The 24934-nt window shown below is 41.5% G+C and overlaps 1 protein-coding gene across 1 annotated transcript in view; it reads right to left on the reverse strand.

Annotated features, from left to right (window-relative positions):
• Window positions 1–24934, reverse strand: part of SNW1 (SNW domain containing 1) — a 43444-nt gene that overhangs the window by 13417 nt on the left and 5093 nt on the right. Inside the window, exons 2-7 of the mRNA XM_079767831.1 lie at window positions 22728–22881; window positions 18026–18187; window positions 2550–2645; window positions 2351–2457; window positions 1314–1418; window positions 466–535 (exon numbers count right to left, since the gene is read on the reverse strand). Coding sequence (XP_079623957.1) covers window positions 466–535; window positions 1314–1418; window positions 2351–2457; window positions 2550–2645; window positions 18026–18187; window positions 22728–22881 — 694 coding nt within the window. The remainder of the gene's footprint in view (window positions 1–465; window positions 536–1313; window positions 1419–2350; window positions 2458–2549; window positions 2646–18025; window positions 18188–22727; window positions 22882–24934) is intronic.

Here is a 24934-nt window from a genome sequence, read left to right on the forward strand (position 1 = left end):
GGCTAAGTTAATAATAAAACTAATAGCTAACATTTTACATACATTTTCATAAGCACTCTGCAACTACACATTATAATCTTAAGTGGATCCTTATTTGTTCTTTTTCTTTTTTTAATATATTTTATTGACCTTTCACAGAGAGAAAGGGAGAGGGACAGAGAGCTAGAAACATCAATGAGAGAGACACATCGATCAGCTGCCTCCTGCACACCACCAACTGGGGATGTGCCCGCGACCAAGGCACACCCCCCCAACCGGAATCGAACCCGGGACCCCTCAGTCCGCAGGCCGACGCTCTATCCACTGAGCCAAACCGGTCTCGGCCCCTATTTGTTCTTGAAAAACAAATTAAAAAAGAAAACAATGCATAAGTTTAAAGGCATTTAGACTTTATTCTATGGGAAGTTATTTATAAAATTAATAACCATGAGTCCAAAATAATATTTTACAAATGGCAAAGATTACCTTTCGGCTAGGAGAATGCATGACAGGTGCAGGAGGAGAAGGTGGTCCTCGGGGAATTTTCTTATTAATCCTGAAGCATAAAGCAAAGCACAACTGTATAGTGATACATTTTTTTCCCTTTTAGTTAGTTAAGTCTCAAGTCTCCCCCCTTATTTTTTATTATGTAAAGCTTCAAACACATACAAAAACAGAGTGTACAATGAATGTCCGTCTTTTCATTTAACAGTCACTCAGCTTCATCAATTATTAAAACATGGCCAACTTGTCATCATCACTACCCAACTCATCTCCACAATATTATCATTTCATGGAATAATATACTTTTTTCCTATTTAAAAATCAGCTTTATTTAAGTACAACTGACATACAATTAATTATAAATACATATTTAAAGGGTTCAATTTGATTAAGTTTTGACACAAGTATATATTTGTGAAACCATCATCACAATAAAAATAGCTAACATACCCATCACCTCCAAAGTTTGTGTGTGCCCGCTTGTTCACATCTCCTCTGCCGCCCTCCCCTTCTTCCCCACAGGCAATCACTGATCTATTTCCTGTCATTACAGGTTTGCATTTTCTAGGGTTTTATATAAATAGAGTCATACAGTATGTAATTGTTTTTGTCTGGCTTCTTTCACTCAGCATAATTATTTTGAGATGGATCCATGTTATTGCATATTATTAAAATTTTATTCCTTTTTATTGCTCAATAAAATTGCTCATTCAATGTATAGATGTGCCACAATTTGTTACCCATTCACCTGTTAATGGACATTTGGGACGTTTCTCCTGGGACATCTTTTTAAAGAATAATGGTTCATTCTCATGAAGCCACCTACTTACTTGAACCTTGGAGGTTCCATTGGATCTTTCTGCATTTCCACCATACGAATAACCCTCTGTTTTGCTCCAGAGTTGAAAGCCACTCCTTGCTGAGATGGTGTGTATCTGAAGAATACAGATGGAACTAAAGGTGTAACTAGTTCAAATTTTCAATAGGTATTTTTCTTCTATTACAATCCTAAGATAAACTGCGTTGTCAATTCCTTTCACAAAGTATTAACTGAAAATTACAAAATATTTAGAGAACATAGCAACAGAGATAAGAGAACTAACAGCAATTATGAGTTACAAGCAAAATGTAAACTGAAGTCATATTAGTTTGCATCTCTGTCCATTTTCCACCATGGAAGTCACAATGTTCAATTTCAGAGATAAGAGGTCTAGAAAATAGTACCTATTTTGTAAGTCTGCATTTGAGGAAAAAACGACCCATAACATTCTCTGCAGGCAAGCAACTACAGTCAAGAGCTTTTGACTGATTATAGGTTGTAAAATAAAGAATAATGGTAGCAGCCCTACCAGCTCTTAATTTTCTCTTAATATCTATTTGAGAATTATCCCTCCACACAAAAATTTAGTTGAGTGAAACACCTCAAAATTTAGAAGTATTATAAAGATGTCTATTATTATATAAGGGATATTAATACAGTATTATCACCATTATGCAATATATTATCATACTACTATATAAGTATTATATTATACATTACAAGATGTTAATATTTATATTACATAAATATATAAATATATAATGCCTATTGTATATAAATAGAAAAATTGTAAATAATAATTATGGTTTGGATCATATACTGTAATTGTTAATTTCTAGAAACAAAAAAATATTTTGAACTAATATCTTAAAAGTGGTACCTTAAAAATGTTTTTTTCTGCTTTCAATTGTCTGCACAATAGGCTTTAAGTCATTATTTAAAAATTGCATTTACAATTGTGACTAAGTAGAACTGTGAAAGAATACTAGGATCCTCCACCCCAATCAAGTCTGACATGAAACTAAGACTTCCAGGCATGATTCCTACCGGATATATTGAGCGGGAGCCAGTTTATCAGCCGCTCGAACTGGCATGGCCGCAGCAACCTTCTGTGATACAGATTTTTCTAAGGCCACCCTTGTCTTTTCTGTTATCTGAAATATGAAACATGGCATTGAATGGTTTGGAAGTTATTTTCGATGACTTTTTACATCATTATTAATTCTATATAGCAATTCCCAGTTACCTCTTTAATAGCTTCTTCATCAGGTCTTTGCAGGTCTGGGTCATCTGCATTCATGACCTCCTTAGGAACCAGGTCAGTGTACTTGCTATAAATGACCTAAAATGTTTAAGCATAAGCAAACTTTAGAAAATCAAGGAATGAAAAGAAGCAATCTGTGCAGGCCGGTGTGGCTCAATTGATTGGGTGTCATCCTATGCACTGAAAGGTTGCCAGTTCGATTCCAGGTAGGGGGCGTACAGGAGGCAGCTAATCAATGCCTCGCTCTCACATGATGTTTCTCTGTCTCTCCCTTTTCCTCCTCTCTCTCTGAAAATCAATGAAAAACCTTAAAAAAAAAGAAAAAAAAAAAGAAGCAACTGCATTAAATCATTTCAGAAGTCAACATGTCCTCTCAGCAAACTTATAAATTAGGACAAAGATTCTGTCTTTGAGATTTTAAAACCAAAAAAGCTTAATATATTCACAAATTGCTACCCTGGCTATTAAGTTAATAATTTTCCTTTGACCTCATGCATTTAAATTATTTGAGATCTTCTAATCAAGTCAGTGTCCAAATACATTGTGCCAACAAAATCTTATGCATCAGTGATCCCTACTTTTGAGGCTCACTAGGACTTGAAATTAATGATGATATAAATTTCCCATAGCACCATTATCTTGGATTACAAGCTCATCGGAATTTAAGTCAGGTTACCAAATAACTTCCAAATTCATTGGGCCTGAAAATTTCATTGACCTCACCCTACACAGAATATTTGTGTTTTTTTTGGCATTAACTCTATTCATAGACTAAGAAAAGGAACATGTGCCACTTTCAAAAATCCCAGAACATGCCCAAGCTGGTTTGGCTCAGTGGATAGAGTGTCAGCCTTCGGACTGAAGGGTCCAGGGTTGGATTCCAGTCAAGGGCATATGCCCGGGTTTTGGGCTCAATCCCCAGTAGGGGTGTGCAGGAGGCAGCCAATCAATGATTCTCTCTCATCACTGATGTTTCTATATCTCTCTCCCTCTCCCTTCCTCTCTGAAATCGATATATATATATATATATATATACATATATATATATGTATACACACACACACACACACACACACACACACACACACATATATATGAAAAAAAATAAATCCCAGAACACGTTCTTCCATGAAAAAATAAACAAAATACATTCTATCTATACAACATATTTTACACTCATTATCCAAATTCAGGACTGCTATCTGACTTCTACTAGGCTCAACATGGTTTCTATCAGGCTGACACTAATGTGGTAGGCCCCTGACAAAAAAGAGAATATTACTTACTTTCATTCCCATCTATACTTCTCTAATCCTACCTAATAAAAGAGTAATATGCAAATTAACCATCACTCTGCTATGCCCACCAGCCAATCAGAGCGAGTATGCAAATAAACCCAACCAAGATGGCTACAGCCACAGAGAGCAGGAGGGAGGCTTGGGTTTCCCAGGCAATGGAGGAAGCCAAGCTTTCCGCCTGCCCTTGCCGGCCTAAGCCTCCACTCAAGCTACAAAGTTTCAATTATAGAAGGTAAACAAATCCAAACAGAAATGGCGGCAGCCACGGAGCTGGAAAGAGCAGGAGGCTAGGGTTGCCCCTGGCAATGGAAGAAGCAAAGCTTTCTGCACACCCTGGCCAGCCCAGGCCTCCGCTTAAGCTACAAAGTTTCAATTATAGAAGATACGTAAGTCCCAAGAGAAATGGCTGCCGGACACGGAGCAAGCAGGAGGCTTGGCTCCGCTCCAGGCTACAAAGTTTCAATTGTAGAAGGTAAATAAATTCCAGATACCAGGGCCTCTGCTTGGGTCGCCAGGGGGCGTGGCTGGCCTGCAAACCACCACAGGCCCCTCACTCAGGCCACCCTACACCCCAAGGGAACCCCCACCCTGATCCCAGACACCCTTCAGGGCAAACCAGCTGGCCTCTACCTGTGCACCAGGTCTCTATCCTATCTAATAAAAGAGTGATATGCAGATTGACCATCACTCCAACGCACAATATGGCTGCCCCCATGAGGTCAAAGATCCTGCCCCTATGTGGACACAAGATGGCCACCACAAGATGGCCAGCAGGAGAGGGCAGTTGGGAGGCACCAGGCCTGCAAGGGAGGGCAGTTGGAGGCGATCAACCCTGCAGGGGAGAGCAGTTAGGGGTGACCAGGCCGGCAGAGGAGGGAAGTTGGGGGCAAACAGGCTGGCAGGGGAGCAGTTAGACATCAATCAGGCTGGCAGGGCAGTGGTTAGGGGGTGATCAGGCTGGCAGGCAAAAGTGGTTAGGGGCAATCAGGAAGGCAGGCAGGCGAGCAGTTGGGAGCCAGCAGTCCTGGATTGTGAGAGGGCAGTTGGACATCCCTCGAGGGGTCCCAGATTGGAGAGGGTGCAGGCTGGGCTGAGGGACACCCCTCCTCCCCCGTGCACAAATTTTGTGCACCGGGCCTCTAGTACTTTCATAAAAACTTACATGGCCCTAGCTGGTTTTGCTCAGTGGACAGTGCATCGACATGTGGATTAAAGGTTCCTGGATTCGATTCCAGTCAAGGGCACATGCCTAGGTTATGGCTCAGACCCCAGTAGGGAGCATGTAGGAGGCAGCCAATCAGTGATTCTCTCTCATCATTGATGTTTCTATTTCTCTCTCCCTCTTCCTTCCTCTCTGCAATCAATAAAAAATATGTTAAAAAAAAAACTTACATGGCAAATTTTGTAGAAAAAAAGAGGTGGTACTGGAAATTTAACAAATAATCAGCATTGTACATTTTGCTGCATAAGCCAGGAATTCTTTGACATACATAAAAAGGACAACTTATGAATATGAAAGAAAACCAGATTTCTGGGTACTTGAGATCTTCAAAAATTTTCTGCAGAAAAAAAACTGTTTACTACATAAGAAGGTAAAGTCTTGTATCAATAATTGTATTCTATTACAACACTAGCAGCCCGTTTGCACGAAGATTCGTGCAATAGACCTTCATTCACCTGGCTGCCTGCACCAGTTTTCTCCCGGCACCGGGGACCCAGGCCTTGGCTGTGGCCACCGCCTTCTGCCTTCTTTCAGGGTTGGGGCTTGGCCCCAGGCGGCGGCCTTGGGCTTGGCTGCACCCCAGCCTCCCTGCTACAGATCTTAGGAGCCGACCCCCAGTGGTTGCCTGCGATCTGTGCAGGCTCCCCGCTGGTGCCCAAGGCCTGGAAAGCCTCTGCCCAAGGCTTTCCCGGCCTTGCGCTCGGCCGCACCCAGCGTCCCTGCTATGGATCACAGGAGCCGACCCCCAGTGGTTGCCTGCGATCCATGCAGGCTCCCCGCTGGTGCCCAAGGCCGGGAAAGCCTCCGGCGGAGGCTTTCCCGGCCTTGGGCTCGGCTGCACCCCAGCGTCCCTGCGACGGTTTGCTGGTGGGCGTGGCTGGTGGGTGTAGTGAAGGTACGGTCAATTTGCATATTACTCTATTATTACGTAGGATTCCTTAAAATTGCTTTAAAAAATGCATGGTAGTCTTAATTTCTTACTACAAACAACAGAGCAAAAAAATACTTTATGGCCTATATGACCTGACTGGGCTTTGCCTACAGCTTCAACCTCCCCCTGTATCTCTTACGCCCTCAATTCATTATGCTTCACTCACATGGGCTCTTCTGTTTTTTGAACAGAATATACTTTCCCCCAATTTTGAGCCTTTCTAAAGTGTTGTTCCCAGTTCTTCAAGTGAGTGCTCAATCTCTAAGTCTCAGTTCACAGGTCATGCATGCACTGGTGAGGCATCCCCTGGCTATACTCACTAAAACAGCAACCACTCCTCACCCAATCATTCAATGTCACAGCACTGTTTACTGTCTTCAAAGCACTGCTCAAAGTATAAAATTATTTATCTATTTTACTTGTTTATCTGTATTCTCTATTAACCCTTTGCACTCGCTTGCTTTTTTCTCGATTCCTTTATTCTAATGCTAACCGTGTTGAGTCACACTCGACATCCGAGTGCAAAAGGTTAAAGTAATAATAACAATAAAAGCTACCATTTATTAAGCAATTACTTTGTGCCTCTGTTCCTTTGCTTTATATATATTAACTAATTTAACTTCCATATCAACCCTATGAGGTATGCACAATAATTATACCTACACTAGAGACCCGGTGCATGGATTTCTTCACAGGTGGGGTCCCTTGGCCTGGCTTGCGGGGATCAGCCGAAACCGGCTCTCCAACATCTCCTGTGGGGTCCCAGGTTGTGAGAGGGAGGTTCTTGGGTGACACACCCCAGAATCAGGCTCCCTCCTTTCTGGTTCTTCTGGGTGCATCACCGAGAACCGCAGCTGCCAAGTCACTGCAGCTCGGCAGCTCCTGCGTTGAGCGTCTGCCCCCTGGTGGTCAGTGCACGTCATAGGTACTGGTTGGAGTGTCTGCCCCCTGGTGGTCATTGTGCGCCATAGCTACTGGTCAAATGGTCACTTAGGCTTTTATATATACAGACTAGAGGCCCGGGGTTCATCGGGCCAAAACTGGCTCTCCAACATCCCCCAAGGGGTCTCCGATTGCGAGGGGGCAGTTCTCGGGTGACGCACTCCGGAATCAGGCTCCTTCCTCTCTGGTTCTGGGTGCATCACCCAGGAACCACAGCTGCCAAGTCACCAAAGCTCAGCAGCTCCTGCATTGAGTATCTGCCCCCTGGTGGTCAGTGCACATCATAGCTACTGGTCAGAAGGTCAAACAGTTGGATGGTCACTTAGGCTTTTATATGTATAGATTAGAGATGAGGAATCTCTTATTCATGAAGTATCTCCAGTGCCTCTAACAATATTTGGTCCACAGGAGGTATTCAGTCAATATTTGTTGTACAAATGAATGAATATATGAATTTTAGAAATGATTAATTTGATGCTAGAGGTGAGTATATTTTAGGCCCTGCAGAACATTCTCTATAAGCTGTTGATTTCCCAAAAAAAAAACTATGTCATGGCGATTGACGGACATCTCTAGTTTGTTTTTCTCAGGAATTAAACAACAGGTAAGAAACTGCAGATGACTGACCACAAAACATGTACTATTGATATGTGAGCTACTAGTGTCACCATCTTCTCAGAGGTCATTTGGAAGTGATCCTAAAGCTCACTCTAGTGGGAAGAATGAGACTCAGTGCATTAAGATCATGTAGCTGATAACTGACTACAAAAGTCTCATTTTTTTTTTCTTTTTTCAGGATGGAAAAATCTACATGACAAGAATCTAAAATTATATAACAATACTCTAGAAAATAATACCAAGACTATGAAGAGTTAATTACTTTTACACAGCAATCATTACAGGAAGAGATTCTAAGTAAATGGCTCCCTGGTAGTCATATATGCTCAACATAAAGTTTCAATACTAATTTAGCATACAAGAGTCATTTGCTGCTTCTTACTTGGGTATTCCAAAGTTAATAACCCTTTAAATGAGCATCAATAAGATTCTAGAATCTCACAAAGCTAAGTGAAGGACATCTGAAGAGCAAGATTTCTCCATGGTAATTAACTATAAAACCCCCAATTTTTATTGCCAGAGAACCAAATGTGCTGAAGAAATTCAGTATATTCCAGGAGGCAAAGGAGCTGGGGAGGAATATCTAAAAAATAGAATATATTCTTGAAGATATCAGGAGGACAAATGATATTTATGAAAAGATAAAGCAATAACTCATCTATGAAACAGATTTTTTTTTTTATTACTGAAAACTGGCAAAGAACTGGATTGATAAAAGAACAAGCATATCAACATATTCGCCATTTCAGGGTAGAAAGAAAACACTATCTTTAGGCTTAGCTAGTTTGTGAAATCACATGAACAAGGTAATAAATAACATAAAAAATTATCTTGGGGTTATTTAAAGTTGTTGGATTTGGGGGGGCAGGAGAGGTTGAAGGCATTCTTTTAGGTAGTACCATGTAACATTTCCTATGGAACTATTTCAGGAGGAAAAATGTAAACACCAAGGCTTTTTCTTTTAAGACTTATCACTCAAGGCACAATTGAAAAAATCTTGGTAGTTCTATCAAAATTTACTTCAAGAGATCTTTTCCTTACCAATTTTGTATTACGAATAAATCTTGTACACAATATTTACTTTACATGTAGAGAGATCAATGGCCTTAGTCTTGCCCTAGAATAGTATCCCTTTGGAATCCTTCCTTGTTCTTCATCTCTTACACCTAGGGCTACTATTTTCCATTCTTGCTCTTTCACTATTAATATATCAGTGAGAATTCCCTGGTTTCTGAAGACTATCCCTTTGCTATAAATCAGAAATCTTTGTAAATATTGCAAATTCAATAATCCAATAAACTATTTTCATCCTATGTCAAGGATTCTGCATATCAGTCTCTTTGATAAGATTTAAAAAAACAACAACCCATTTTGTACATTTAGTAGCCAATTTCTTCTTCTAAAGTAGGAAAACCAGTTTTAAAACAGGGTATTGCTGCCACCTCCAACTCCCCTCCTCAGCCTTTGTAAATATAAGAGGTATTTCTGGTTAAATCAATGGGGTGGGCACTACTGGCATTTAACAGGTAGTGCCAGTTATATTAAATGTATACAATGCTCAAGACAGTCCCAAAAAATCAAGAATTGTCCCCCCCTCCAAATGCCAATGCATACTGGGTGCTCAGTTAATGCTGAATTAATAAATGCATTTAAAAACTCCATGTTAACTCATCTATTTAAAAAAATTAAAGTACATATTGATTAAATTTGTATAAGAAATTTAAATGTATACTCCAGAGTATAAAGTACAGCAAGGAAATACATACACCAGAAACAATGTTAGAACAGTCCATCCAGGTAGTCGATCTATTCAGTATCTTTCTTCTCAATTCCTTGAATGATCTATTCATTTTTTTAAACCATCTTTATTGTGCTTTTTTTGTCATTGTTTTTAAGACTTTATGTTCTTAGAGCAGTTTAAAGTTTACAGCAAAATTAAAACAAAGATAGAAATTCCTACCCTCTTCCCCTACACATGCATAGATTCTCTCTTAGGGTCAGGATTATTATGAACCTGAGTTGTACACTACTAGTTTGGGGTTCATTTCTGGTGCCTGTGTTATGGACAAACAAGTAAGGCTTTTACTGTATAAAGGAACAATACTTGAGAGACTGAAATCTAAAACAGTTCAGTTTTAACATTTCTACTTTACTTTCAATACAAGATTATCACCAATATACATGGTTATTAGAAAGAAAACAAAAAAACTTCCAGACATTCTCTGGAAATCGGATAAAATTTGTGGTTGCCAAACTTGAAATATAATGCAAAATGGGCTAAAACTCTATTTCATTCAAAATTATACATCCTGCCAATGCCAAATTATTGTCTTAAAAGGCTGCTTTATCCTAACAGACGAGAGAAGAGGGGCAGCACATTATCAATAAACTAGCGTTCCCGTTGCAGGAAAAATCCTGCAATAGGGTTTCCTGCTGCACTCTACCCCACCCTGCCTGCTCTCCTTCCTTGTCCCCCGCCCCGCGATCTCCGCCAGCCCCCCTGCTTTTCTAACTTCTCCGCCAGCCCACTCTCCTTCCTTCTTCCCTGACCCTGCCTCCGCTCCTCCCTTCTCCCCCGGCCCGCCTTCTCGGCCAGCCCGCCTGCTTTTCCCTTCTCCCCCGGCCCCGCCTCCGCTCCTCCCTTCTCCCCCGCCCCGCCTTCTCCGCCAGCCCGCTCTCCTTCCTTCTTCCCCGGCCCCGCCTCCGCTCCTCCCTTCTCCCCCGCCCCGCCTTCTCCGCCAGCCCGCTCCACTCTCCTTCCTTCTCCCCCGGCCCCGCCTCCACTCCTTCCTTCTCCCCTGGCCCCGCCTCTGCTCCTCCCTTCTCCCCTGGCCCCACCTCCGCTCCTCCCTTCTCCCCTGGCCCCGCCCCTTCTCCCCCAGCCCCGCCTGCTCAACTTCCTTCTACCCCGGCCCCGCCTGCTCAACTTCCTTCTCCCCCAGCCCCGCCTCCGCTCCTCCCTTCTCCTCCCCCCGGCTTGCTTGCTTCTCTGCAGCTTTGCTCCCTTCTGCAGCTCTTGGCTTCTTTCTAGGCTGTCGCGATATGCAAATTAGCCACCATCTTTGTTGGGATAATTTGCATATCCATCCTGATTGGTTGGTGGGCGTGGCTTGGCTGGTGGGCGTGGTTTGGGCATAGCGGAGGTGCGGTCAATTTGCATATTTGTCTATTATTAGATTAGATAGGGATTATTCCACAGAAGGAAAGATGCACCAGAACAAAGGCAGCTGGAGCCAAATGAAGGCCTCCACGGCACAGGGTAAATTCTAGTACATGTCCTGCATGCACAGGGACCTAGTTTCCTTTGCACAAGTGGACTATGCTTCTTTACTGGCTTCAGAAGTAGCTTTCTGTTAGTCAGTGAAAACTGCTATCATTCCTCTAACCACACACTAGTGAATGGCATTGTGTCAAGTTGCCAGGCACTAAGTTAGATGCTTAAGAGAAAAACATAAAGATATAATCTCTGATCTCTAAGAGGCTGTAGTCAATGAAATAGATCATTAGTGAATAGATAATTACAACAAAGGGTTATGACTGCTACAATAGAGTAAACAGGGAATAGGGAGGAAGGATACCCAATCTAGCCAGGGAAGATGAGGGTGGGTATCCTGGAAGGTGAGGAACGAGTTGCAATTTGAAGCAATAGGATTTAGACAAAGATTAGGGGGAGGTCTTTTCTCAGCATAGGGCTTTACCCATGGGAAGTTCCCAAGGTAAGAGAGAATGTACCATATTAGGAGAACTGCAAGTAGTTCCTTGTGGCATTTACAGGGAATGCCCAAGAGTTATTTCTTCTCTAGCCACCACCTACAATGGTGATTATTTTGTATTGAAAACAAATAGAATGGCTAAACACTGGACTTTTTATTTTTAGATTTCAGTATTCTGGTCATGAAAGCTGAGGCTAGGCTAGAAAGGTAAACAAGGGGTCAAATATGCCATAAGGCGCTTGGCTTGTTCTTACCCTAACGGCCATGGAAAGATTTCAAGAAGAGAAAGATAAACAGATAAACATGGATGAACTTGTTTTTTCAGGCAGGCAAGACAAATGCCAAGGAGATGGGTTCTGATTCTGCTGCAGTAATTCTAGCAAGAAATGACAGGGGCCTGGGTTAAGTAGCAGAGAAAGGAATGCACTTTGAGAAGTGTTAAGAAAATAAGATAGATCACAGTGACTAAACAGATGGAAGGTCTGAGGAAAACATACAAAAATGGAATGCTTGTTAAGCAAAAGCTCTTTAGAGAACATATTGGCATATGTATCACACTTGTTATTTGAATATCCTTTGACCCAATAAGTCTAATTTATTTTTTATTTTAAATTTAAAAAATATGTTTTTATTGATTTAGTGAGAGGGAGAGAGAGATAGAAACATCAATGATAAGAATCACTGATCGGCTGCCTACTGCATACCCCCCACTGGAGATCGAGCCCTCAACATAGGCATGTGCCCTGACCAGGAATTGAACCGTGATCTCCTGGTTCATGGGTTGACATTCAAACACTGAGCCACAGCGGCCAGACTAAGTTCAATTTATTTTATACAAATACTCATGTGCTAAAAGATGTTTTGTTTATGGATCTTGAATAGTTTGTAAAACTAAAAACCACCAATGCTTTAAAAAAAATTAGGGAATGAGTACACCATGGAATTTTTCAGATCTTTTTAAAAAAAATGAAGTAGATCTACCTATATGTACTAACAAACATCTTCAAAATATATTAAGTAAAAAAAGCAAGTGTATGGAAGTTATGGGTATTAAAATCTTATTCATGTAAAAAAAAGATATATATGTTTGTATTTTTGTGTGTGTATATATGTATGTATGTAAAGTGGGAATACATATACATATATACCTAAATCCATAACAAAGGTCTGGAAAGATACGTATCATTATAGTAACAGTAGTACCTCTGGGAAGTAAAGTGGGAGAAGTAGGCAGGACTGTATGTATATATTTATGTAGTACTGGTATCTTTTACCTTAAGAATATATTAGTGTATTTTTAAAAATCAATAAAATAAGGGGGGGCGGGGGAGGCAAGACTCCCAGGCTTTTAGCATAGTCTAACTCTCACTGAGTTAGAGAACAAGAAAGGTAGATAAAGTGAAAAATTATGCCTTTAGTTTTAGATTTGATTGGGCAGTACTTGGGGAAATCTAGATAAATCTGCCCTTATAAGGACCTAGAGTCCAGGAGAGAAAGCTGGGCTGGAGACACAGATTTGATAGTCATCAGCACATGACTGACATTTTAGCCAAGGTACTAAATTAGATTAGTCAAAGAGAATGTGCTGTGAGAAAAAAGTTGTAGAGACCTTCACTGAAGAGCTATCTGAGCAGACTGGGTGAAGTGAAGCCATATTGCACTGAAATAAGAAATGAAAGGGAGGTGAAGTAGTGAGAGCAGAAAACAGCTCTTGCAAGAAGCTTTAAGAAAAGTGAAGAAAATTAGGTGGAAATTTGGTGGTACCTAGAAGGAGCCTTAAGGATAATCAGAGAAAAAATTTTCTTTCAAAAGATGAGAAAAACAAGCATATTAAAATACATGTGGCAAGATTAAGTTTACATAGAATAGATTTCTTATAGAGATGAAAAGTCAAGACAAAAAGACAAGTGCAAGATAAAGAAAGCTGACAATTTTCTTATATTCTTTATATGCAAACTAGAGGCACAGTGCATGGATTTGTGCACCGGGCGGGTCCCTCAGCCTGGCCTGTGCCCTCACAATCTGGGAACCCTCGGGGGATGTCGGACTGCTGGTTTCGGCCCGGTCCCTGCAGGCCAGGCCAAGGGACCACACCAGTGCGCAAATCTGTGCACAAATCCATCTACCAGGCCAGTTTTGGCCCGAGCCCCACAGGTCAGGCCGAGGGACCCCACCGGTGCATGTCCTGATCCCCTCAGGCCCGGCTGAGGCACCGGGCCTCTCGTATGCGTCTTTGGTAATCTCTTCCCGCCCTTCCCCCTACCCCTTTCCCTCTGAGATTCATTAGTCTGTTCCATGTTTCCATGCTGTGCATTGAGTGTCTGCCCCTGGTGGTCAGTGCGCATCATAGCTACCAGTCAAACGGTAGCTTAGGCTTTTATATATATATACTAGAGGCCTGGTGCACAAAATTCATGCACGGGGGAGGGGGGATGTCCCTCAGCCCAGCCTCCACCCTCTCCAATCTGGGATCCCTCTCACAATCCAGGACTGCTGGCTCCCAACTGCTCGCCTGCCTGCCTTCCTGATTGCCCCTAACCACTTTTGCCTGCCAGCCTGATCACCCCCTAACCACTGCCCTGCCAGCCTGATTGATGTCTAACTGATCCCCTGCCAGCCTGTTTGCCCCCAACTTCCCTCCTCTGCCGACCTGGTCACCCCTAACTGCCCTCCCCTGCAGGCTTGATTGCCCACAACTGCCCTCCCTTGCAGGCCTGGTCCCTCCCAAATGCCCTCCCCTGCTGGCCATCTTGTGGTGGCCATCTTGTGTCCACATGGGGGCAGGATCTTTGACCACATGGGGGCAGCTATCTTGATCTTGTGTGTTGGAGTGATGGTCAATCTGTATATTACTCTTTTATTAGATAGGATAGAGGCCTGGTGCATGGGTGGGGGCCAGCTGGTTTGCCCTGAAGGGTGTCCTGGATCAGGGTGGGGATTCCCTTGGGGCGTGGGGCAGCCTGGGAGAGGGCCTGTGCTGGTTTGCAGGCCGGCCACGCCCCCTGGTGACCCAAGCGGAGGCCCTGGTATCTGGGATATATTTATCTTCTACAATTGAAACTTTGTAGCCTGGAGCAAAGCCAAGCCTTCTGCTCGTTCTGTGGCTGCCGCCATTTCTGTTTGGATTTGTTTACCTTCTATAATTGGAACTTTGTAACCTTAAGCGGAGGCCTGGGCCAGCCAGGGCAGGTTGAAAGCTTGGCTTCCTCGGTCGCCGGGGGCAACCCTAGCCTGCTCTCTCCAGCTTCGTGGCTGCCGCCATTTTTCTTGGGATTTATCTTCTATAATTAAAACTTTGTATTCTTGAGTGGAGGCCTGGGCCCGCCAGGGTGTGTGGAAAGCTTGGCTTCCTCTATTGCTGGGGAAACCCAAGCCTCCCTCCTGCTCTCTGTGGCGGCAGCCATCTTGGTTGGGGTTTATTTGCATATTTGCTCCTGACTGGCTTGTGGGCATGGCTTGTGGGTGTAGCGGAGTTAGGGTCAATTTGCATATTACTCTTTTATTAGGTAGGACTAGAGGCCCGGTGCACGCATTTGTGCACTGGTGGGTTCCCTCAGCCTGGCCTGTGCCCTCTTGCAATCCAGGCCTGGCCTGTGGGGATCAGGCCGAAACTGGCAGTCTGACATCCCCTGAGGGATGTAGTAGTGGACAAAGCAGCAGGTGGCTGGGGAGGAGCCTGAGCCTGAGCCTGGAATGGGCGGGACCCATGCCGCTCCTGCTCATCCCGGCCCTGCTGCACCTGCCGCTGCTCGGTAACGCTGCCGTGGAGGTGGGAGAGACTCGCACCACTGCAGCAGCACTCACCAGCCATGAGCCCGGCGTCTGGTGCCCGGCGGTCAGCTGAGCGGTGCTCCTGCCCCCTGGTGGTCATTGAGCATCATAGCAACCGGTCAACCAGTAATTCGGTTGGTTAGGCTTTTATATATATAGATACTAGTATATATATACTAGAGGCCCAATGCATGAATTCTTGTATGGGTGGGGTCCGGCCAGCCTGGCCCCAATTGGGGCAGATCGGGGCCAGGCCCGTTGAGAGGAGGAGATGGCAGGAGGTTGGCCAGGCCAGCTGGGGGGAGGGGCTAAGGCGATTGGCCAGTGGGCCCTGCCCCAGAATGGGGTGGGGAGGCTGATCAGGGGCCAGCAGCCTGGGGGAGGGGCCATGGGTGGTTGGCCAGCCAGCCCTGCCCCTGATCGGGGTGGGGGACCAATCTGGGGTGGGGCCGGGCGGGAGGCGGTGCTGCAGGAGGTTGGCCAGCCAGCCTCGCCCCGTATTGGGGGAGGAGGGGTGATCAGGGACGGAGCTGGCCAGGGGGAGGGGCTGTGGGCCAATCTGGATGGTGGGGGCCCATCGGGGGTGGGGCCGGCCAGCGGGAAGGGCCACAGGGAGTTGGCCGGCTGCCCTGCCATTGATCAGGGTGGGAGAGTCTGAACAGGGGTGGGGCTGGGCAGGGGGAGGGGCCACAGGAGGTTGGCTGCCGGCCCCACCCCCTGATCGGGCCAGTTTGCTGGCCGCAGTGGGCGTCATAGCGACCGGTCATTCTGGTCATTATGAACACCGGCTTTTTATATAAATAGATAGGACAGATAGGGAGTCACCTTGTTAAGCTGAGAGTGGATAGACAGCCATAGGAGTTAAAGCTTAGAGGAACACAGGTTGTGCTCTCCCTCCTGGGAGAAGGCCGGCAGTACATTTTTTCCTTCTCAAGCATGCATCTCCTAAACTCTAAGGAATCCCATGAGACTTACAACCAGGGAGCAATAGGCAGCAGCAGCAGACCCTGTGAACCTGTCTCCAAGGCCTCCTTTTCTCTGACTTTCTAGTAAGCCAAAGCAGCCCCACCTGGACTCACTTCTTTCCTATAACATTTCTAGAGAGAAAAATCAGCCCCACCTAGGTATCTCCTGTTGCTTCTTCTATCCTAAGCCCTTCCTTATAAATGTACTCTCTCTCAAAAAAAAGGCTTGGAGAAACACCAAGGAAGCCCAGTTTAAACCTAAGATAAATTGCATGACTACATAATTATTTTCTTTTTATTTGATTGTAGATAGAGAGGGAGGGAGAGGGAGAGGAGAGAGAAACATTGATCGGTTGTCTCTCGCACGTATCCTGACCTACAACCTGGGTATATGCCCTGATAGGGAATTGAACCAGTGACCCCTTGGTGCATGGAACAACACTCTATCAACTGAGCCACACCTGTCAGGACTTCAAAATTGTTTTCTCAAAAACTCATCAGCCATGACTAGGAACAAAGGATGGGTTATCGTTAGTGCTATTTTAGAGGGTAAAATAAAATTGGGAAAGAGAGCAAGCAGATCCAGAAAGCTCTTAAGTATTTCCCCCAACATCTTTAATTCTAAAGAGATCTTTTACCTCTATTTGGAGTATTTATTTACAAGGGGAAAAAAACTAGGTCCTGTAAAAAACAGTTTACTGGGTCCAAGTGTAGCTACTCTGTGATGAGATTATTTTAAGCACATTTTATTTTTGGTCTTTGGATGACTTTATTTTTTATTTTTTTAAATATATTTTATTGATTTTTTACAGAGAGGAAGCGAGAGGGATAGAGAGCTAGAAACATCGATGAAAGAGAAACATCAACCAGCTGCCTCCTGCACACCCCCCACCGGGGATGTGCCCGCAACCAATGTACATGCCCTTGACCGGAATCGAACCTGGGACCCTTCAGTCCGAAGACCGATGCTCTATCCACTGAGCCAAACCGGTTTTGGCACTTTGGATGACTTTATAAGCAGGACCATCCTTAATCTGGATAGCAAGTATCAGATTTATACTTAATCAAGGAAAAAAGAAGTTTGTGTAATTCATTATATTCAAATGAATTATTAAAATAATTAAGCATCTGTAAGTACATGGGGGAGGATTAGAATATACTATACTCAGAGTTAAATATGGATTTATAGTCTTAAAAATTTGCTAGCATTTAAAAAATGTTAGTACTATAAAATAATTGTTTTAATAATGTAAAGTAAGTAAAAATCCTAAGCATATATAAGCTATCGTCAATTTGGGAAATTTCCAAGGAAAAAGTCATTGCTGTTATGAAGTCATAATGTAATGTTCATATGGTTATGAAGTCATAGCTAAGTAAATTTTACTACTACTTTTTAAAATATATATATTCTTGTTGATTTCAGAAAGTAAGGGAGAAGGAAAGAGAGAAATGTCAATGATGAAATCACTGATCGGTTGCCTCCTGCAGGCCTCACAATGGAGATAGAGCTGCAACCTGGGTATGTGCCCTGACTAGGAATCGAACCGTGACCTCCTGGTTCATAGGTCGATGCTCAACCACTGAGACAAGCCGGCCAGGCCACTGCTACTTCTTCTTTTTTTTTTTATATATTTTATTGTTTTTTTACAGAGAGGAAGGGAGAGGGACAGAGAGACAGAAACATCAATGAGAGAGAAACATCGATCAGCTGCCTCCTGCACACCCCCCACTTGGGATGTACCCGCAACCAAGGTACATGCCCTTGACCGGAATCGAACCTGGGACCTTTCAGTCCGCAGGCCGAAGCTCCATCCACTGAGCCAAACTGGTTTCGGCAGGCCACTGCTACTTCTAACATAAACTAAACGGACAGAAATTTATTATATCAACATAGTTAAAGAAATTCTTCCCAGGGGATAAACAGTGATGGAAAAAAGTAAAGAAAAAAAATTCTTCACAAAATAATTATCATTGGAAAAAAATCATTGAGAAGATTACCTTGTCTTTTGACTGTCCTTGTCGAGCAATTGCATCGTATTTAATTTTTCCTTCAGCATCCACCTGAATGGCCAGTGCATTTGACATTTTTTTCTTTCGTCCCATATCCAGTGGATACTGGGCCACATGGATCTCTGGAAAAGCACCTCCATCTCCAAAATCCTATATATTAAAAAAAATTTTTTTTTAATTAATAGTAACTTGAGATTCAAGATATATTCACTCAATAAATAATTACTAAGCTTTTATGCAAGAAGCTAGTTATGGCAATAAATACTAGGTGTACCGGTTAATAATGTGAATTTTGTGATAAAAGAAAACACGGTAATTTCAAAAAGAAACATCAAAAGTGCTTTATTCAAAGTAACGTCCATTGGTAGCTACACATTTCCCCCATCTTTCAGGTAATCTGTGGGTACCGTCCCAATAGAACTTTTCTTGTTTTGAGGCAAACCATTCAGAGACCAAATTTTCCACTTCTTCGTATGTTTTGAAGTGCTGCTCAGAAAGTACATGTGCCATCCATTGGAACAAGTGGTAATCTGAAGGAGCAAGGTCTGGTGAATACGGCAGGTGGGTTAATACTTCCCAGGCAAGATCTTTTAACGTGTCTTTAACTGGTTTCGAAGTGTGTGATGGTGCGTTATCATGAAGCAAAATTACTTTGCCATGTCTTTTGCCCATTCTGGTCGTTTTATGATCAAAGCGTGGTTCAAATTGACCTGGATGTTCTTTGTCTTTCACATCGAAATCATCACTTTTAAAGTGTTTAAACCAGCATTCACAAGTATCTTGAGATGGAGCATGTTCACCATAAGCTTCCCAAAGTAAACGATAACTTTCAGCAGCACTTTTCTTCAAAATAATGAATTAAAACTTCCCACAAATGCTCTTTTTTGACATGAAATTTGACATTTTTAAGCGTAAAAATATCTATGATGTTAACACCTTCAGAAAATTCGACATATGAAGTTTTGAAGCTTGTTGTCAATACAACAAAAGAGCATACATATCAAATCACATATATATCAACATTATGTGTAACTAACTTCATCTATTGAAAAAAATCCGCATTATTAACCGGTACACCTAGTAGGGTTCTCTAATCTTGTGGAGTGTATATTCATTCTACTGAGCAAATATATAAAAAGCATAACCTGTGGCTTGTGATAAATGCCTTGAAAGTATTAAAGGGACTGGAAAGAGGGGCTACTTTCGATAGTGTGGCTGGGACTGCCTTTGTGAAGAGGTAACGTGAACTTAAAGCCTGAAAGATGAGAAATTAGTCATGGGAAGCTCTGAGGGAAGCATCCTCTAGAAAAATCAAATAGCAAGTGTGAAGGCCCTGCTGCAAGAATAAGCTTAGCATGTTTTGGAAACAAGAGTCCAGTGGAGCTGTAGCTTATTGAGGACAGAGGGGCAGACACACAGGTGATAAGGCTGCATGGATAGACAAACACCAGATCATGGAAGGGTTTCCAGACCATGGCAAGGAATCTGGCTTTTATACATGAGGCGGAAAAAATTAAGCAAAATGTTTAAGCTAAGAAAAAGATTTTTAGTTTTAGCATAAATAATTTTCTTAGTGAGGAATAGGTCAAGCTATAGTTAGGGCAGAAATGTAAAGATCTTTTTCTTAGAACTGATTTTAATAATATGATACTAGTATTCCATATTCCTTGAAAAAGCAAAGGAAATAAATAGAACAGGAAAAAAACAAAAATGAGTGTAACTTATTTCTAATGGGGATTATATACAATTATTTAGGAGAACTTAGATATCAAAAGTAGAACAAGCAAAGTAAAGTCTGTCAATGAAGTTTAGTATTACAAAAAAAGGTAGATCATCAAATAAACATATGAACATTAATGTAATTTTATTAAAATTAGTAATATTTGCTTAGTACCTTATTATAATTTACAAAATATAATTCACACATACATCATCTCATTTAATTCTTGTAATTTTTAAATACCTCATATTTTCATATGGGTAAAATTCAAGTTTAGTAAAGTTAAGGGATTTTCCCAAGGTCTCATGGCTAGCATATGCAAGATCTGAACCCAGATCTTTTTGACTCAAAAAAAAAATCTTTGTATTTCCTATTAAATTGATATACCTTCCTTTTAGCTTAAAAAAGAGGAAATTAGTACTATTAAAAATGATTTAAAAATACTAAAATAAATCATTTAGAGGGCGTTTGATGAAACATAATTTATGAAAATAATCACTTTTATAAGACATCCCCCTTCAAGAAATATTCCATTAGATCATGAATATATGATTTCCTAGGTACAATATGCTTAATTGATAAAGACTTGACACTTTTTAAAGCAAACAATAAAGCTAAGGGAGACATTTTGTTATAAATTATGCAGAAATGGTTAAAGCAGTACCCAAAAAGGTACTACTTGTACCCAGACCATCAATCTGTCAGATGCTCATATTTGTTGGAGTTCTTCAACTGTATAAGCACTTCAGAACTGTGGATGTGGCATTATGTGGTCATTAAGCTTGCCAGAAAAATCACAGCTTTTACTTTGAAAACTAGAACAAAATGCTATCTTCTACAGAACATTCACTCCCCCTTAAGAAGCATTCATGGTATTTCCAGATTAGCTGGCTATTTTGGTATGATTTTCAAATAAACTGTTCTGTTCTGTCAGGATATATGAAATCTTTGATAATCAAGTTAATATTTTAAAAATCTAATAGTACCTGAATGTCATAATGCTGAAATAGAAACAAGGATGAGATTTTTGTTGCATGTAAAATGATGCCTGCCGCCTGTAATCTTTGAGGCCAAATGAAGAATATCTACAATTCCTCAAAAGAGACCTCAAGTCCTCTATAAGATATGCCAATCACTACCATTTTATCCCAGAAAAGCCTCCTTGATGATCTTTTTATTTTTTGCTTCTCACAAATTACACTATCAGCAAAAACAAAAGCAACATCAAAAATCCTTTAATAATTGTTGTAAGATTGGCCTTCACATCCTGGAATTAACAAAGACCAGAGGATAGCTGAGAAAAAAACCCCATACAGGGAATATGTTAGAAGACGTGATCTAGTTGGGTGTTCATCTTCTAGACTCTCTAAAGAGTTCTGTAGGTAGGAATGACAAACATGGGTCAGGCTGAGAATACAGATGGCTTCTTGCAGGGTGCTAAGCAACACATTTCAATCCAATGACTACTTAGTTCATTCACTATGATCACAATTTGAAGGCATATAAGAAAAGTCCTTCACACTTGTACAGTAAAGATCATAACCGATGACAGAATAAAACAAAGGGATAAAATAACTCAGTGCAAAAATAAATGATGTAGGCATTTAAAGATTTTTAATCGCGCAGGTATATTCTTTGGGACATGTATGCAGAAGGAAAATTTGCAGGAGTCAGAATGAATTTTGGAAGAAGAAAAAGGCTTGATGGTACAGAAGAGGTCTTGGGAGGCAAAACAAATTAAACCTCAAATGTTTGCTTTTCTTCCTAGATCAGAAAGAGTCAAATATGGGAAAGTGTGCCCTGGACTTAAGGAAAGGAGTATGTATTGAACTGATTTACAGGAACCTGAGTAATCAGAAGGACAGGTGCTGCCAAAGAAGTTTGTTCTTTGGGCAAGAGCTAAAGATTTAAAAAGATGATTAGAGTCTTTCCTCCCCCCTTCTTGCCTCCAAAATCAACCATCAAATTCTATCTATTACACCTCTTAAAAATTTATCTAATATGAATATTAGACATATAATTCTCAAAATGAAGACAAGAAAAGAGAACAATAGAGGTTAGGATTTGCCCAGGGTCATACAATTACAAAGAAGCACATTATGATGCAAAACTAGTTTGTTTTTTTAAACTCCTTGTCAGTGCTCTTTCCACTACACACAACCAGAGGCCCGGTGCATGGATTCGTGCACCGGTGGGGTCCCTCGGCCTGGCCTGCGCCCTCTTGCAATCCAGGACCCCTGGGGGGTGGGTGTCAGACTGCCAGTTTCGGCCCGGTCCTTGCAGGCCAGGCCAAGGGACCCCAGGCACCAGGCCTCTAGTACGCATATAAGATCTTTGGTTAATCTCTTCCCACCCTCCCCCCTTCCCCCTTCCCTCTGACATTCATTAGTCTATTCCATGTTTCCATGACTGTGCATTGAGCATCTGCCCCCTGGTGGTCAGTGCACATCACAGCTACCGGTTGAATGGTCTGCTGGTCACTTAGGCTTTTATATATATAGATGGGAAAGAAATCAGAACTAGAAATGCTGCTGGTGTTTGCCTTGAAGGAAGGTTGTCTCTGCAGAGTAATGTTGTATTGTGCATATAGGGAGGAGGATGGAAGGAAAAGTACCAAAACATGAAATCATTGTTTCATTTCCCCCCCTCTCACTTTCCCATTATTTTCCATAAGTTATAATCCCTAGATTTATAAAAGGTATATTAGTTTCTTTTGTACATATTTAATAGTTTGACGTAGAAGAGATATAAACTAGTATAATTATCCAGTTATCACAAAGCAGTGATGATAATAAACAAGAAAAAGATTCATCTTCTGAGGGAAGTATATGCCTTCAGAGCTCACAACCAGAATTTTCTATCATACTGACATTCACATGTGGAGATTCTAGGGTTTAAATTTATTTAACAAATGTACTATAATAAATTTCAGCACAATTTAATATATCCAAACTAAAGGTCCATATTTACCTCTAATAATCGAGGTATCCAGCCTTTCCGGTACCCGTATGGGGGAGGTTCTCTTCGGGAGGAGACTAGTGAGGTCTGCCGTGATCTCTGGGATCTTGCCTTTTCTTCAGCCTCAAGCTGGTCCTGAGATAGCTGAGTAGGTGCAGGTAAAAAGCTATAAGCAAAGATAATAAAAGTCAGAATTTTTAAAAACGCTTACAATTAATTTGATTATTGCAATTTGGCCACCAGGGAGTATTTTCCTAAAAGACTTTTTCCTTTGAGCAAAATAGCAAACTTTTCATAATCTATGGCAGTATCCAGTATCAGTCATTTCATTATACATGGAAAGAAATAAGTACTCAGACACCTAGAGTACTAGTATTTGACTAAAATGCAGGCAAATGGCACCCAGAAATAAAAATTAACAGATATTTCACATACTAGACAAACTACTGAGATTTTATGTTTCCACACTTCTTTTCTGGAAACAAGCAAGTAAACATCCTCAACTACCCAGAGGCCAACTCTCTAATACATGGTTTTCTTAGTGTCTTTGTTATTCTTACACTTCTTATTTTTAACTATTTTACTCTTATGCTTTTTACTTTTAACTATAGTTCTTTTATAGTTATAAAAGAACAAAGATTAGAACTGAATGTAAGAGATTGATAAAAGGAAGAAACACAAGTTGCATATTTAAGTGCACTTTCCCACAGGTATCTAGTTTAGAACGCAATTTAAAACTTCAGAGGTCAAAGATTTAAAGCCAGATGTAATTTGTCATTCTTTATTCAAAACAGCCTTCTATAAAATCAGTAATTATCAACCTTTTTCATGTTGTGGCATACATAAACTAATTACTAAACTTCTGCAGCACACCAAAAAAACCCACACACATATATGTTTTGCTGATCTGACAAAAAAGAAGGTATAATTTTGATTCATTCACACTGGATTGCTGTTTTGGGTTGACAGTTGTCATTTTTTTATTTGATAATCTAAGGGAAAAAGAGGCCAGTGCCCCTGACTAGCCAGGTATTGGATGTTTTAAAAATTTGTGCAGCACATGGGTTGCAAATCGCTGTACTAACCCATTCCTAATAACTTTTAAGTATGATGTTATTATAGGATATTCCAAAGTACCACAAAAGGACTGCAATAGATAAAGAATATGTTTAATGGAAAAGTTAAGGTCTTGCCCTAACTGGTTTGGCTCAGTGGATAGAACGTCGGCCTGCAGACTCAAGGGTCCCAGGTTCGATCCCGGTCAAGGGCATGTACCTTGGTTGCGGGCACATACCCAGTAGGGGGTGTGCAGGAGGCAGCTGATCGATGTTTCTCTCTCATCAATGTTTCTAACTTTCTCTCCCTCTCCCTTCCTCTCTGTAAAAAATCAATAAAATATATTTTTTTAAAAAGAAAAAGAAAAGTTAAGGTTTTTGTAATTCTTGGATAGTGAGCATATTTGCAGAAGCAGTAGAGCTTATTTATTAAAAAATATTTATTGATCACTTGAGTCCAGGCACTGTGGTAGGGAGGCAATGAGACTATAAACTGAGATATACAGCTTACAGTCTTACAGGTAAGAGAAACAATCCAATAATCATACAAATCCATACTTACAAATTATATTACACGATGAAGGAAAAGTTCAGAGTGCTATGAACTCTGAGCATACATCAGAGGAATCTAATCCAGTGGGGATGTGATGGCTAAGAGATCAGAGTTCAAATCCCATCTATGCCACTTACTAACCTGGATAAACTACTTACCCCACTGAACCTCAGTTTTCTCATCTGTAATGGTACATCACAGTGTTATTATAAATATTAAATGAGAAAATTCATGAACTTGGCAGTGTCTAAATATCATTCAACCTGTGTTCCATAAATATTTGGATATGAGGAGCTGCTCTGATTCTCCCGGTTGGAATTAGTTGCCCCCTATCCGTACTCCCTCAAGACACTCTGTGTACCACTACTATAACATCTACCTGACTGTATTACAATCATCTCTCCATTTACCTTTTTTTTTTTTCCTCTAACTAGACTGTAAGCAACTTGAGGACAGGAATCGAGCCTTAGGCTTCTTTCATCCCTAACTCCCCTGGCATTGTCTAGCTCACAGCAGGGGCTACTTAAATGTTTGTAGGAGAAAGAAACTCACTCTATCCTTCACACTAACCATCTTTATGTCAGTAGAGCCTTCGTGTCTTTCTTAAACCA

The sequence above is a fragment of the Cnephaeus nilssonii genome (assembly GCF_951640355.1).
Source record: "Cnephaeus nilssonii genome assembly, chromosome: 4".
In the NCBI taxonomy this organism is placed as follows: Eukaryota; Metazoa; Chordata; class Mammalia; order Chiroptera; family Vespertilionidae; genus Cnephaeus; species Cnephaeus nilssonii.